The following is a 16,285-nucleotide window of genomic DNA, read 5'->3' on the forward strand; positions in this document are numbered from 1 at the left end:
ATGGTGCTTTCCACTTTAAAGTGAGGGCAGAGACTAAGATGATGAGACCAAACCCCCTTTCTCTTCCTATTAGGTTGCCTTCTCCAACCACCATATGAGGACTTTTGCCTTATCTTACTGGATCTTGTTTTATCCTGTTTGGCTGTTATCTCTTGTAGGGTTGATCTTTTTTGAAGAAGAAACTGAGGGTGAATGGATCTAGGTGAAAGGGGAGGTAGGGGTGGAGGAGTAGAGGGGGGGAAATTGTGGTTGGGATGTGCTGTATGGGAGAAGAATCTTGAAAAAAAGAGAATAGATATTAGCCATTGATGACTGGGGCAATGGAGCAATGAAGGGAAGAAGAATTCTAGGAGGCAGGTTTGGGATTACCCAAGGTCTAGAAAGGGCACACCAAGGACAAAGTTGCTTAGACATTTTGGAGCTAAATTTAGTGGTTTCAGAATCTTCATAGGATACTGGTCAAACATGGATTTTTGGGTCATGTTAATCAGGACTTAACAGCAAAGAAGGATGAGGACCAGTGGTACTCACAGTGGCACAGGCATGAGAAAGGACAGCTGATGAGGTGGGCATCTGGGCTCTATCATTACACAGTTACACAGCCTTAGCACAGCTCTATAAGTTTCTCTATGCCTCCACTTTATACATTGATGGCTGGTGAAATAGGTGAAAAGCAGGCCTTACCCAATGTCTTTGTATAGCATGAGGTTACAACAGTGGTACCTACTGTCAGTGGTATCTCTGCTACCACACAGTGAGGATGCACTGTGAGGAGCAGTGATGGGAACTTCTGGTACAATAAAACATACAGGGAAAAAAGGTTAACAGGATGAGGAATAAAGAGGAGGAGAAGAAAAAGAAGATGATGGTGATGGTGGGGGAAGTGGAGGAGGAAAAAGAAGAGGCAGAGGAGGAGGAGGAGGAAGTATTAGTAGCAGCATCAACAGCAGCAGTAGTATAAAAGAAACAGGGAACAGTTAGTGAGAAGAGATGTAACTGCTTCTGTTTTGAAGAATTATGAGTGTTTCAATATATTAGAAAAACAAATAATTTAACTATGAGATTTGCAGTATTTCATCACTTTAGACTTCAGTTTTATTGTAGACTCATGTTTCAGTAAGTAGGCGCCAACGTCTTTACCCTCTCTTGAGCTGATATTTAGATCTGCCACGGGCCTCACCATCTTCTGTGACAGTCTCATGGGGATGAGGGTCTGCAAAACCTGCGTGGTTTCAGGTCTTCTCAGGAGATGAGAAGATCTTAAACTTCTCCTTAAACTTCCTTAAGTTTAAGGATCATCCTTAAACTTCAGCCAGTTCTTAGGAGATCCAAAGAGCTTAGAAGTCATCTGCAGGAGGTCTTGTTGGAGATACCTCCAAAGTTCTGATCTAAATATCAGCTCAAGAGAGGGTAAAGACGTTGGCGCCTACTTACTGAAACATGAGTCTACAATAAAACTGAAGTCTAAAGCGATGAAATACTGCAAATCTCATACAGTTCAACATCTAAAATTAAGCACATTTATAGTCAACCCAAATTTAATTAATAGACAGTGCCTCATGGTTAGTATACCAAGACATTGTCTCAAGAAACACCAGATTCTGCTTACCCTACACCTCTCACAAGTCTCTTACAGGTGTCACTGGAGTTACACCTGAAAAACATCCTTAGAAGGGGAATTTTCAGTTAAAGTATTTAAGGTTCCTGTCTTAGGTTTAAAGGATCAAGATCAGCTGGAAACTTTATGAATATCAACAACATCCTATGTTGACAATTGTTGTAATGGACACTGTCTATCAATGTCGTCATGCTATTTCTTGCTGTCTGGAAATATTCCAGGATCTTATCGCCTGGCAATTTGACATGAATTACCCTGTCACAGGTAATATGCATGTTTTTTTTTCTCAGTCTGATTTCCCTTCCCAAAACCTTCCACACTCTGTGGTTCTGGAATGAACCCTCTGCTGTCCTGCTATCTGTGAAAGTACCCTTCAACTTCTCCTTCCTTCCCTCGAACTTGAGCTCCAGGTTAGATCAGGTGTAGTGTACTTTAGAGACTGTTTCATTTCATTTGTTATTTTCTAAGACTTTATTGCAACAGCCACACACTGCTTCCTTCTATTCCATAAAGGAAAAACTGAGTCAACTTTCCTCATGAGATCTGCAGGTAAGGGACCTGCACTAGTGGGTGGGTATTGCTGTCCTTTATTCTCTTGTAAGAGTCATGGAACTCTCAAGTATTTAAAGATCCTCTGTTTACAACTATGCAACAGGTTTATAGTTCTGAATCTGCTTCTAAATTTGGTAATGAGACAAAAGCTTTCCCTAAAGTGTTCCATTATTGCACCAACCTCCCTTCTTTGTGATATTAAAAAAGCAAATCTTTCTCTTCTATCCAAACCACTGTATGACTTCCATTGCTGTCATTTAGCTAAATAAATTGAGATTTGATTTTATAAAATATTGTCTTTGGGAAACTAGGTGGACATTTGACCAGAAGTATGGGAAATGAACCATTTAACCAGAGGCCAGATTCTTCCTGTTTAGTCCAGGAAGAATTTTTAAATTTTTGAATTTGTTTAACTAGAAGTGGAAATATTAAAAAAGTGTGATGTTTGAAAATACTTTTGGTTTGTCTCCTTTGGAAAAATCAGGCCTGGCAACGTTGATTTGCACTTTGTTCTCTGGCAGTAGACTGATGGAAATGAGTTGTGTCCTCAGACACTGTACAGCAGGCAAAATAATGACTTTGCAAAGAGGCCTTAATCCCTGGAACCCATGACGAGGCAGAAGGAAATTAAGATGGCTAACTTGCTGAATTTCAAACAGAGGGATGGTCCTGAGTTATGTGAGTGGGCCCTGGTGTAATCACATGAACTCTTAGAACCAGAGGAAGGAGCTGGTGACACATGTGGACACTAAATGCACCATTGCTGGCTTTGAAGGAGCTGAGAGCCAAAGAACACAGTGGCTTCAGGAACCCAGCAAAGACATTTATTTTTTGTTTTTGTTTGTTTTATTTTTGTTTTTGAGTGAAGGTTTCTCTGTGTAGTCCTAACTGTCCTGGAACTGACTTTGTAGACCAGGCTGTCCTGGAACTCAGAGATCTGCCTGCCGCTGTCCCTGTCCCCAAGTGCTGGGATTAAAGGTGTGCACCACCACTGCCTAGCTGATATTTAGTTTATAATCAAGAAAATTGGTTCCATAGCCTTGTCACACAGAATAAAATTCTTCCATCAATTTGAATGGGAAAGAAAGGATTCTCTCCTAGAGCCTTCAGGGAAGGAGGGAGCCTAGCTCCATCTAGATTTCAGCAAGCATCAGTCTTCTCACATACAGTACTATAAGAACTATGAGAATATCTGTGTTGTCTCAAGCCTTGAATTACATGGTAACTTGTAACAGGAGCAGCAAGACTGAGTGTGCACACTGTTCATACTATGTACATTGCTAAAACTATCCCTGCAACCAAGAACGCACAGGGATGTACAAAGAGCAGCAAAAAGATGTTTGGTTAAGTGAAGATGAGAAGGTGGGAAAATGTGGGAAGCTGTCACAACTGTCTTTTACATTAATTAAAAAAAGAAGAGATACTTTACCTCACCAGTCATGAGGACTGTTGTAAAAATGACAGACAATAACAAGAAGTGTGGAGAAACTAGGCCTCTCTACACTGCAGATGGGGATGTATATTAATACCACTGTTTGGAACAAAGTTGGCAGTTCTGTCAAAAGGTAAACATGAATGCTCCACATAATGGGACATTTACATTTTTAGAAATGCATTAACAAAGAGATGAAATTTAGAGCCAATTGTGACCTTACACACGGATCTTTATAGCACCATTCTTCATTATAGCCCAAAGTGGAAACAACACAAATGTCTACGACCTGAGGAAGAGATTCACACAGTGAACTATTATCCTACTCTGAGGAATAATAGTTCTTAAAAGGGGTCAATTAGCTATAAAAAGACTGTGGCATATATGCAAAAGAGGATGGTATGAAGCACATCGTTATAATTATGCCCAAGGATTGAGATTAGTAGCAAAGGACAAAGTAATGTATGATTCCATTTATGTAAACTGTTCAGGACAGACAGGCTTGTAGAGGAAAAGTGCATTGGGAGACTGGGGAGTGATGGCTGAGGGGTGTGGAGGAATGAAAATGTGTTCAAAAGTTGAATGTGATGACAGATGCTCAACTCTGAATGTGCCAACTGCCATGGACTTGTGTGCAGTTGTAGAGTTGTCTGGTATATGGATAATCCTCAATGAAACTGTTAAAAAATGAAAGAAACCCTCCCTCATTTGTGGGAATAGTTACAAAAAGATACAGATTTGCTCAATAACTATCTGAACTGTGCACTCATAGTGGAGTACTAGAAGGAATGGGAACTTCTTTACCCTGGAAATTCTGTTTATTTGGTGTATTTTGGTATAAATGCTGCAGGGCCCTGAGCATCAGAGGATATGTGTATGGCCCACACAGCCCTTTCCCAAACATGTCCAAACTGCCTTGATTCCATTACTTCACCTTAGAGACTTCTTTTTGCCTACACCAGGATGTTATGTTACTGAGTTTACTGCCATTGTCTCTTCTAATCAATCAACTGAACTTGACCCCTCAGGAGAACAGACAGCTAAAGATTCTGCCATTTCTTTTGCATGTTACACAGAGAGTCCTAGACAAAGGATGCATAGTGGGTATGGCTATAGGTGAATGCAGACTGTCCTAGAAACCATGACAAAAATGTGCTATCTGCTGTCTGCCCAACCATCTATCCCTCTTGTATACCACTGGGCAGATGAGGAGGAATTTTTTCTTTCTCCATGGTATTGGGACAAGTCACCTTGCAATCCTTGCTGGTACTTTATTTGTTTCCTCAAGTCTACTTGAGAGCCAAATAAATTGGCTATTCTCTCATCTTTATCTTTTGGTTCTACAGAAGCATAGGTCTTTGGTGGGCTTTCTATTCTTCTGCACTTGGGAACTTAAGGCCTTGGTCACTTAGGATTTTAGTCTGTATTAGGGTTCATTGACTCAGTCAATGGCTAGTACCCATATGACTCAGAGTATCACTGGGACACATTCAAACCCATCTAGCCTTCCTTTTAACCTGGACACCATAGAAAAGTTTCTTTTGTCAGCCTTTGCTACTGGTGACAAGGCCCTCTTTTAGTCTGACTTGATGAAGAAAACTCTAGCTAACGATGGTTGGTTGAAAAATTTGAGGGCTGCCAATTCGAAATGACTTAACATTATGAAAAACTTACACAATTACTTTTCTTTTTTATTGCAGCTACTAAATCATGATGAGGAGGGGCAGAGAAAGAATTTCAAAACAACCACCTTTTAGTTTTATTCTCCCAGCAGGGGCTCTGTGATCTCTTTATTAGACACAATATGTGTCAGCCACTCAACTCACAAAGGACAGGAAAGCGTGCCAAGAAAGGAGAAGCATTTTCTGTTTCCCTGTACAAACTTGAGATGAGCTCATCTGTGCTCTCTCCTTTCCATGACAGATACACCCATCCCTTAGCCCTCATCCTCTCATTTTCCATAGATGACGTCAAGCTGGTCTTATAGTATCTTTGTTGTGATCTTATAAAATCAATGACAACCAGAAACACTTCCCTTTTGGGCATGATTTCAGCAGTGATCTACACCTGGAGAGGCTCTCATCTGCATTGCTAAGTGGAGCTAACTGGTCCAGACGGAAGCAATTTACCCAGGAAACTACTGCTTTTCTTCATGATGCTGCCAGCACTATCCTGGTTAGGAAGGCTTCTGAGCAATGTGGCTCAGTGCAGACTGGCCAAGATGGTGTTCCAATCTTTGGCTATTATGAGTATACATCAAAAACTCTTCTCTACCTAGCTCCACGTACCTGTACATTAGCTAAGAGGTATTAAAAATGAGTTAGTTGTGCCTCTCCTGATGTTCTTATCCCAAGCCACCTCCCTTGTCTCAGTCTGGGTGCTTAAGCACTTTACAGATGGCTAATGCAGCTTCTCTAACTGCCTCAGAGACACTGAGAGAAATGGTCTTCACAAGGTGCTTGTGAGTATTATAGTCTCTGGGGGTGTCTCCCTGCTTTAAAGATTAGTTGACTTTGGTTTGATACTACAAATAGTAATTCCAGCTAACACCTGGGATGTGCTGGGCACGATTGTTCTAAGTACTTTATGTGAATGAGTTGATTTAATCATCACAGAATATTTCTGGGAGGTACTGGTAATTCTTATGATATCAGCAAGTTAAGAAGCTGCATGGGATCTTAAGCAGTGCCAAGTGTGATTCAGACCTATGCTCTGAGGCTCCCTGGATCGACACAGGGGGCACACACAGGGCCAAAGCCTGTACTTTTCTTGGGAAATTATTGGGCCACTTATTTATCTTGAGCCTCAGTTTTCTTTCTCTTTGACCTACACTTACACCGAAGCCCAGGAAAAACACTGCAATTTCTCCATGTGCACAGTAGCACCCAGGGTTTACAAGAATCTGACTGTAAGTGACCTTCAATGACTGAAGGACATTGGTGTTGAAGACTCAGGCTAAAAACAGCAGGGACACAAAGCTGGGCTGTTGCTTTTCAATCTTAGAGCTGTTTTCACTTTAGAAGAGCTAGTGAAAGGAAGCTAACATTTATTGTGTGAATTATGTTGCCAGCACTAGTCTAAGCTCTTTTTTGTTTCATTCATACACATACAAACATGCATATGTACACACATGCATACATATACATACACATAGATTATAAGATAATTACAACATCTCTCTCTTCCCTTTTCTTCCCCCAAACACTCCCACATATCCCTCCCCACTCTCCTTCAAATTAATGGTCTCTTCTTTTATTGTTATTGCATGTATATATGTCTATGTATACACACATATTCCTAAATATAACCTCTACAATCAATATAATGTTACTTGTATGTATACGTTCAGGGCTGAGCATTTGGTGCTAGGTAAGCAATTGGTGTGCTCTTCTATGGGGAAGACCTCCTCTCCTCCTAGCATTCCTTAGTTTAAGCTCCTTATCACACATACAATCTTAATCTCACACAACCCTGTGGATAGTGTTACTTTCACTAACACCCAAGGCAATGAGGTTTATACTTTTTTTTCAAGATCATGTAGCTAATAAGCAGAATAACTGATAATCAAATTTAGAAGTGTTCAATATTCATTCCCACCTCCAAACTCAAGTTATGTTTAGCTCATATGATATACATTGTGGAATAGCATCTTTGTTTTGTTTTGAGATGGGGTTTCTCTGTAGAACCCCTGCTGGCCTGGAGTTTGCTAAATAGTTCAGGCTGCCCCAAAACTCCTATCTTTCTGCCTCGGCCTCTCAAGTGGTGGGATTACAGGTGTGAGCCACTATGCTGCACTTGAGTGGGAACATACAGATTTCTCCATTTGAGAGAGACACATTTACTGCCTTCCCTAATCTGCAAGCATCTAGAAACACCAAACTCAAGTTTTCTTACTGAATGTTTCATAATATTGGCCGAGATGTAGATGATAACCACAGATAAAAGTTCGAACATGATGTGAAGGCAACACCCACAGTTTCAGAATTGCTGTTAGAGGAGTTGCTGAAAGGATTTATCAGCAGACCTGGACAAATGTGGCAGCTGAATGATAGGGACATAGTGTCTGTGGTCATACTTCATCATGCGGCCCCCTTCCTCCCCGCTTCCTTGGTGCCTCTCTAGCCCCTCTGTTTCTCTTCTCTGGCTTTGAACTTCTTGGCAGCTTTCAAAAGCGTGCCTTCAAAGAGTTGAAGATGAGACTGATGTTACAACAGCCTTGTTTAACACCAGACAAGTTTCCATTCATTGTATTAAATTCGGGCAAACAAGGGTATTTAGTCCATGGCAGAGCTGAGCTGTATCTAACTCAATATAAACAAGAGAGTTAATCCACCACTGACCGGCAATTGGAAGCATGTCAACAGTGCCACAAGAGTGTGGGTTGGAGAGTAGGTAGCAGAAGAGATTTTAAAAGATTGTTGCTGAGAATCTGGGCTCAGTAGAGAGGGAAGAATGAAGATCGAGACTGGAATACATTAGGGAAAAGAAAATGTTTTTTTTTCTTTCTCTCTGTCTGTCTGTCTGTCTGTCTGTCTGTTTTTAATTCACCCTAAGGCATCTTAGCCTGCCTTCTTCATTATCAGCTTTCATCTCCCTTGCAAAGCTGCTACAGGTCCTTTCCAAGATTCAGCCTTAGGTCATAGGGGCAGAAATACTCTTGCAAAAACAGATATGAAAGGGAGTAGCATGTGTGACTAGAGTACAGTGTGACAACATAATCCCCACATAGATGGATGAGGTCAGTGTGGGTGATGCAGGCTTTCCTAGTATCCACTGAATCATCTGATGGGAGTAGCAATTGAAAAGAATAAATACAAACACATGCAACACATTGCCACAAAGACTGTTGGACCAGGTCTAAGAAAAAGGATCCTGAGTCTTGATGGGATCAGTGGGGCAGTGGAGGTAATGAATTGTTGAGCTTTAGGAGACCTCAGCCCCTTCTTGTTCCTCACATTAGCTACCCAGAGGTGTGACTTCAGGTTGCCTGGCCTCTAAGAAATGAGGTTTTGGCTCAGTCAGTATCTCAGGTCTCTTATGGTTTCAAGGGAAAGGATTTGTCCCAGGTCAAAAAGTTTTATAAAAGGACATTGCTTCAATACCAATTGGAAGGCATTGTACTCTGAGTGTTGGTGATTTTAGTCACAATGTACAGAAAGTTTTGTTTAAACTGTGTATATGGGAAAAGCATTGGTAAGAATACATTTGAGCAAAAATCTAGTTTGAACAAAGCAGGATCAGAGAGACGTTCTGGGAACCACTCTGTTCTAAGCTATGACTACAGAATTTTAGTTGCCACAGCCTAGAAGTCTCTCTTCTGTCTTTTGGCAAGAGTTGGGAAAAGGGGAAATGACATTATTTCCAAAGAACATTCAATAATCATAGTTCACACTTCCCATGTATTCCCCATTGTGCCATGTACCTGCATTCATAATGTTTGCTTATTTCTCTCTGCTCTATTTCCTGTTTTCATTTACAAAAAATCCTATTCACCCAAACTCTTAACACTTCCTCATACACATAAAATGTTCCTGCCTACTTTGGTTTTCAGTTGCAATATTTTATTCTCCCTCATGCTAAACTTCATTTCTATTATTGTTATAGATTGCAAAGTTCCTGAGGGTAGGATTGGGGTCACATTTATCTGTGCATCCTAGGCATTAGTGACATAGTGTAGGCATTTAGTCATAAAGATTTCTGAATAGAACTGGATAAGGGTTTTCAGGTTACCTGCTAATGTGACAGCAATGGAGACAGAGTCATATCCCAAGGCATTTGTGGCATTGCAAGTATAGAAGCCCACATCAGCTTCCACTGGTGCCAAGATCTGTAAGGAATCATCTGGCTGTAGAAGAATCCTGGAGCAACAGAAAAGAAATGTAGACCTGGTCAAGTCAGCTGACTTTTTGGCATTCATTATAGGGAAGGCATGCGGGGTGTGCTGAGAACTATGTTCTAACAACTCAGAAAGACAAGGCAGGATATTCAGGAAACCCAGGCTCTCTTGATTTGATTGGCCTGTTGGCAGTCTCAAACGGGAGTTTTGATTTTTTTGAAAGCTTACAGACTACCTGATCTAATGCTATTAGTTGGGACAGTCAACAGTTGTACACCGAATACATACATCATACAACATGAGAGAGGATGCTAAAACAAATGCCCGCACAGATTTGGGGAAAGGCTTATTAAGGAAAATGAAAAGTTACAAAGGAGGAGTGGTTCCTGATCGAATGGTAGAAGAGAAGCATCTATTGAACAATTATTGACAAGACGATTATCATTTGAAGGAAATGATATATCTTTCAATTCTAGGCAGTAATAGAAACCTCTTTTGTTTTCATTAACCTGTAAACATGGGTGCAGACCACAGGTCATATTGCTTTCATCTGCCACAGTATTACAGAGGGCTTTCTTCAGTGAAGATGCCTAGTATAATGAAGTAAAATTTGCCCTTCATGGTCATGGACAGACACTTCCAGAACAGTCACATGATACTTCAGATATTTTTGCCTATCTAAAAAGAATTATAAGAGTTAAATTGTGGGCACCTATACAAATGGATGGAACCAGAAGAAACCATCCTAAGTGAGGTAACCTGATGGGGGAAGTCTTCCTGTGTGTGTGTCTCTCTTAATGGTTAATGAATAAAACACTGTTGGCCAATAGAGAAGCAAGATAGGCAGGACTAGGGGAGAAGGAAGATTCTGGGAAATGTAATAAAGAGGAGTCACCATGTGATCCCAGGAAGAGAGGACACATGCCGCTGGCATCCTCAATAAGGTAAGTCTATAAAATATCTAGATTAATGGTTTTGGTTGATATTTAAGACAGACCTAGCAAATAAAAAATCCTAGTCATTGGCCAGCAGCATTGTAACTAATATTAATCTCTGTATGTTATTTGGGGGACCTAACATGGCAGTGGAATTCAGGCGGCTGGCAGAAAGAGTTATTGTTGCAGTAACCCAGTCACAAAAGACAAACATGGTATGTCTACTATCCATATATGAGTGAGTACATAGAGCAAAGGATTACCAGCCTACCATCCACACCACCAGAGAAGCTAGGAAACAAGGAGGACCCTAAGAGAGACATACATGGTCCCCTGGAGAAGGGGAAAGGGACAAGATCTCCCGAGCAAATTGGGAGTTGGGGGGAGGGTAGAAGGAGTTAGAGAAAGAGAAGGGGAGAAGAGGAGGGGGAGGAAGACATGAGGGAGCAGGAAGATTGAGTCAGGGGAAGAATAGAGGAGAGCAAGAAAAGAGATACCATAAGAGAGGGAGCCATTATAGGCTTAAAGAGAAATCTGGCACTAGGGAAATGTCCAGAGATCTACAAGGATGACCCCAACTAACAATCTAAGCAATAGTGGAGAGGCTACCTTAAATGCCCTTTCCCAGTCATAAGATTGATGATTACCTTATATGTCATCCTAGAGCCTTCATCCAGTAGCTGATGGAAACAGAAGCAGAGACTCACAGCTAAGCACTAAGCTGAACTCCTGGAATCCAGTTGTAGAGAGGTAGGAGTGATGAGGAAAGGGATAAAGACCAAACTGTGGAAATCCACAGAAACAGCTGATCTGAACAAGGGGAAGCTCATGGACCCCAGACTGACAGCTCACAAACCAGCATAGGACAGAACCAGGCCCCCTGAATGTGGGTGTCAGTTAGGAGGTCTGGGCAGACTATGGGGCCTCTGGTAGTGGAACAGTATTTATCCATAGTGTACAAATGGACTTTGGGAGCCCATTCCCCATACATGGATACTCTCTCATCCTAGACACATGGGGGAGGGCCTAGGCCCTGCCCCAAATGATGTGATAGACTTTGATGATCCTCAGTGGAAAGCCTCACCCTTTCTATGAAGCAGAGGAGGGATGAGATGGGAGGATGCGAGGGAGAGGGAACTGGGATTGATATGTAAAATAAGGTTGTTTCTAATTTAAATAAAAAAAGAAAAGGAAAAATTTGTGGGCACTAAAAATGAACTTCGACACCCAATTGCTATCCACTATCTTTAGATAGATAGTAGATAGATAGATAGTAGTCTATCCACTACTTTCCCTTCCTAGATTTATACCAATTCTAAGACTACATGCTCTGCCACAGATTAACGATGGAATGATTAATGATGGCAGGTGCCTTGAGTCTGATGGTTCAATGACTCAGCTGACAAAACCTAGAGATGAGAATCTAAAAGAGGTAGAGAGACAGTGTGGGAACCAAGATATCCAGGGCCTGGAGCAGGCAGGGTCTTATATGAACAGAATATTCATGCCACAGAAAGGCATTTGTGACCTCTGAGGACCAGTTTTTCCCCCACCTTATTTGTCCTTTCCACTTTTCTAGTTTCAAAACACCCAAAGAATTGGACACTAGTGTTAACATCCATTCCTAGGAAGCAAGCAGGCACCAGGGGTCACTTGTTCAAGGAAGAGAAGGACTCTGAAGGCCTGGCAGTTAATGGAATGCCAGGAATCAGGTATCTTGCCCCAGAAACATTCTCCAACTGGATATTCACTTTGTTTCCTTTACTATGTCCCTTTCAGTGTCCCTCTAGACTTAATGGCTTTGTAGTTCAGCACCACGTCTGGTCATCTCTCATTTTTCTAAGGTGGACAACCAGTCTTGTGACAAATGATTCTCCTCAGCTCTTCTGCTAGCTGTCTGCCTATTATTGTGTTAGTATTTTTACCTCTGTCAGAAGGCAAGAGTAGGACTGCATCCCCCAATCTAGCTATATATGGGTAATTCTGTTTAAAAAATAATGGAGAATAAAATAGGACATACTAGCCAAATGGAAGTCTTGTAGTGATTTCCACCTAATTTAGTACAACTCTTAGACCATCACTGATATTTCTGGGGATAGTCATGCTTTTGTAGCATCCAGCAGAGCTGCAACTGCATGGGGAATGACAGGAGAGCAACAGGAGATTGCGATGTAACTCATCCACTCATTCACTCACACATTCGTTAACCTTTGGATATTTTTCTCTAAGTCAGACAGTTACATGTGAGTTTACTACAAAGATGATAATAAGAGAAAGATGGCTATGTAAGTTATTATCTTTGATAACAGCATCACTGTTTTCTAAAGGAATCTTATGGGATGCAGCATAATGCAACAGCATTGCTAAGTCTCTTCAGGTGCGCAAGCTGTTTTAGATTTAAAAATTGGAAAAAATAGTAAAAAGTGACTATGATTTAAATCTTTATGATGTTCCAGGAATATGCACACTTCTACACAATGGCTTTATAAGAATAGCAAAAGCAGACGGCTCCAATTTAAATAGAATGTAGTGGATCATATTCAGTTTCACCTCACTGAGAAGGCAGGGGTTAAGGTTCAGTAAATCCACAAATCCATTAGCCTGGTTGCCTCCCTATAAGCAGCTGTATCTGTTCTCTCCTCACAGAAAGGATTCCTCCATATTTTGGAGCAGGAAGCTAGAAGATTGTTCTTTTGAACTTCACTTTGGTCTTTTTGGGATCTAAGTACTGGTCATTGGCAAACCTTTTGACTTCCTACATTGCAATCTATCAGCTACTAAAATGTAAATGCAGTATGTTTCCTACTTAGCAGAGAAACTACTATTCTAACGAATAACGCAGAGACTTCCAAACCACTCTTTGGTATTTCTATTCCCAGTATCTCTTGTTAATAATGCTTGATTCGTATTATGGTGTGTGTGTGTGTGTGTGTGTGTGTGTGTGTGTGTGTGTGTGTGTGTGTGTGTGTGTGTGTGGATATGAGGAAGGAGAATGGTCACATGACATTGGCTAATGTCTCTGAGTTTATTAGATCTCCATATTCAGGCTCCTTTTCCATAGGACTGTTATACTTATCTGATCTTTTTGTTTAATGTGAGAAGTTTTATTAGAAAGGGAAGGGGGTGGAGAGAAGAGGTAAAGAGACACAGAGACAGAGAGAGGACAGAAGAAAAGAGGGGGACAGGAAAATTCCTGTCTATGCCAGGGGAACAGTGGAGAAGAGAGAGGGGAAAGAGCTACTTATCTGATCTCATACAAGTGGCACAGCCCTCACAGACCCCATAAGGGGCTTCTGAGCTTGATACACCCCTCTTTCCCTCTTTTCTTGGGTAAAGTGTATTTTTCATAGCTACATCAGTTGCTCTGAGGACTGAAACAGCTGATTAAGCTCTAATGCCTAATCCCAAGCATAAGCCTAAATCTGAAATTGGAAATGAATTCCTCTATAGACAGAGGAGATGAAAAGAAGGAAGGAGATCCATTATAGTCGGCACAAAAATTGTTGTGGAATTATTATTTTAACTGTGTAAAAGTGTGTTACATTTGTTTCTGCTGCCTTTGCTAATGATGCAAAGATGTGTTACATTTGTTTAACTAAATAAAGTTAGTTTGGGGTCAGGAGGTTGAGTCAGCAACTAGCTGACAGGAAGTAGTAGGGAGGAACTAAGTGTATTGAGGGGTCTTTAGTGGGGATTGGGCAGGAGGACAGCCATTTATTCAGGAGATGCTGATGTGAGCAAGGAAAGAAGGTTAGCTACTTGCTATTCAGCCTCTCTGAGCCAGCAGGATTTCACCTCTACCTCTGAATCTTGAGCTCCATACAAGGATAGAGATTTAGATAAAGTTCCCTTTAGTGGCATGATAGAGCTGGTGCCTGAGAGAACAGAATTCCAACCTGGCTGGAGGCTCATGTGGTGAACCACTGTTGGTGGCTGCTGAGTTGAAATTGCTGCTTGGGACAGCAGTTGCTTAAGGTGCAGCCACTGTATTGAATGTAAAACAACACAAAAATCTCCTCTAAACTAGGGAAAGAACAATGAAGATGGGAAGAAAGAAATAGTGATCATGAGATTGACATTTGTTTATACTTTTATCCTATAAATAGAATACAAGAAAAAATATCGGATATATGTGTATATATGTATACATACATACATACATACATACATACATACATATATTTGCCTTCATAAAGGCTTTAGATGTCATCTTAAGAAACCAAGTCCACAAAGGCTTGCATTGCTTACTGTATACATATAAATTATTTACATCCATAAAACTTTAGGTCAAATGGTACACAGTTATTTATTTGCAGGTAGGACCAGGATTTGAAACAGGCTTTCTCTTTTGATTGAACACTTCCACTTTTCCACTCTGTAATATCTCCAGGACCCATTGCTTCATCTTCTCTTCTTGTAGTTAGAAAGCTGTTCATAAGTGGATTTTTGGTAAATTGGCCTAACAGTCTGTTGAGGCCAATATTTTTTAGGGCAAGAGGGGACGGGGATTGATTCCTATAGTTGTAATCTAGCTATAGACTTGGTCAACTGTGATTGGGAGGTTGCCACTAGGGGGAGCAGGAGTTTTGGAGGGCTGTCTAGGAAGAAAGGTCTAACTGTGTGGAGAATGAGTTTGCATTTCTCTAGCCTGGCAACTGGAAGAAAAATTCCTGGGGAGTGGGGACTTTCTGTATTTTAGGCATCAACTCTATTAGTCTAACTTAATTCATTAGTAGTTGATTTCTGTCAGCTTGCATGTAGGTTTCAGGTTTCACAGGCTGGGTAGGCATAGGAACATGGTACTGTTTTCCAAGTGAAACTAGAAAGATTCCTCTGGGGCTGAATTGGAATTTGAGAAATTAGAAGATGAAGGGACATGGAGTGGGTATAATTAAAGCCTACAAAATGAACAGTACTGTGATCATATCAGGTACGGAGGACTTCCTCACACACCACATCTCATTTCTCTTTTCTTGAATGGCTAAAAAGTATTGTTTCAGTGCTTTGACTATACTTTTGGTCAGAAAATGCATATTTGGTTTTCTGAGACCTTCACATATTACTTCTAAGTTCTTTCAAACTTACTTCCCATTTTAAAACAACCACTCCTTTCCAACAACATGGCCACTTTGACTCTTTGGCATTAGCTTGGGGTAAAAGAGAAATCCTTCCATATTCTATCTATTCTTCCAGATTCTCCCCAACAAATCCAAGTTCTATTCTGTTTTGGTACCACAGTTCACAGGAATTCTTCCTCCCAATTGTTCTAAAAGATCTTTTCAGTCTAAAGGGTTTCATTTCTTCAGATAGACTATGAATGATTAGCTCAAGGGTGAGGGCACTCTTCAGTTTCTTCTTTCATATTCAGCACAATGTTGTCATGTTGAATACATTCCTGTTTAATGTAACTTCAATGCAAATGGGCTGAGGTGACCAAAACCACAATGAACCATGGTGGGTAGAACTCATATCCTAAACTCTGTGGACTGGGTTCTAAGTCAGCTCTATCATGAATTAGTTCTGTGGCTTTGGGCAAGTCATTTCTTTTAACTTCTCAATGACAATCTCCTCATCTATAAGTGAGAATTACAACACCTACCAAGGTGCTGATTCTATATGCATTTATGTATTTGAAGCATATAGGGAAAGTCTGGGAACATGATACATTACAGAAGTGAAGTTATTGTTTTGTTATTGCTGCTGTCATCACCATAATTATTGATCTTCCTTCATGCCCGGGGCCACACATTATGGATGCTGTACAGCAATGTGTTAACGATGTTTAGTGTCTTCTATATAACCCAGGTTTGCCTGGAACTTGTATTTCAGGAGAATCCAACTTTCCAAGTGGTGGATGACAGGTTTGTGGCAATCAGCATGGGGAGCAGTTTTGAGATGCGTGAATGGATGAG

General features: G+C 40.8%; 1 protein-coding gene across 1 annotated transcript in view; it reads right to left on the reverse strand.

Annotated features, from left to right (window-relative positions):
- Positions 1-16,285, reverse strand: part of Adamtsl1 (ADAMTS like 1) — a gene marked incomplete at its 5' end in the record, with an annotated part of 351,236 nt that overhangs the window by 66,718 nt on the left and 268,233 nt on the right. The window contains one exon of the mRNA XM_035438677.1: positions 9,333-9,460. Within this exon, the coding sequence (XP_035294568.1) occupies positions 9,333-9,460 (128 nt within the window). The remainder of the gene's footprint in view (positions 1-9,332; positions 9,461-16,285) is intronic.

The sequence above is a fragment of the Cricetulus griseus genome, chromosome 2 (genome assembly GCF_003668045.3).
Source record: "Cricetulus griseus strain 17A/GY chromosome 2, alternate assembly CriGri-PICRH-1.0, whole genome shotgun sequence".
Taxonomy (NCBI): domain Eukaryota; kingdom Metazoa; phylum Chordata; class Mammalia; order Rodentia; family Cricetidae; genus Cricetulus; species Cricetulus griseus.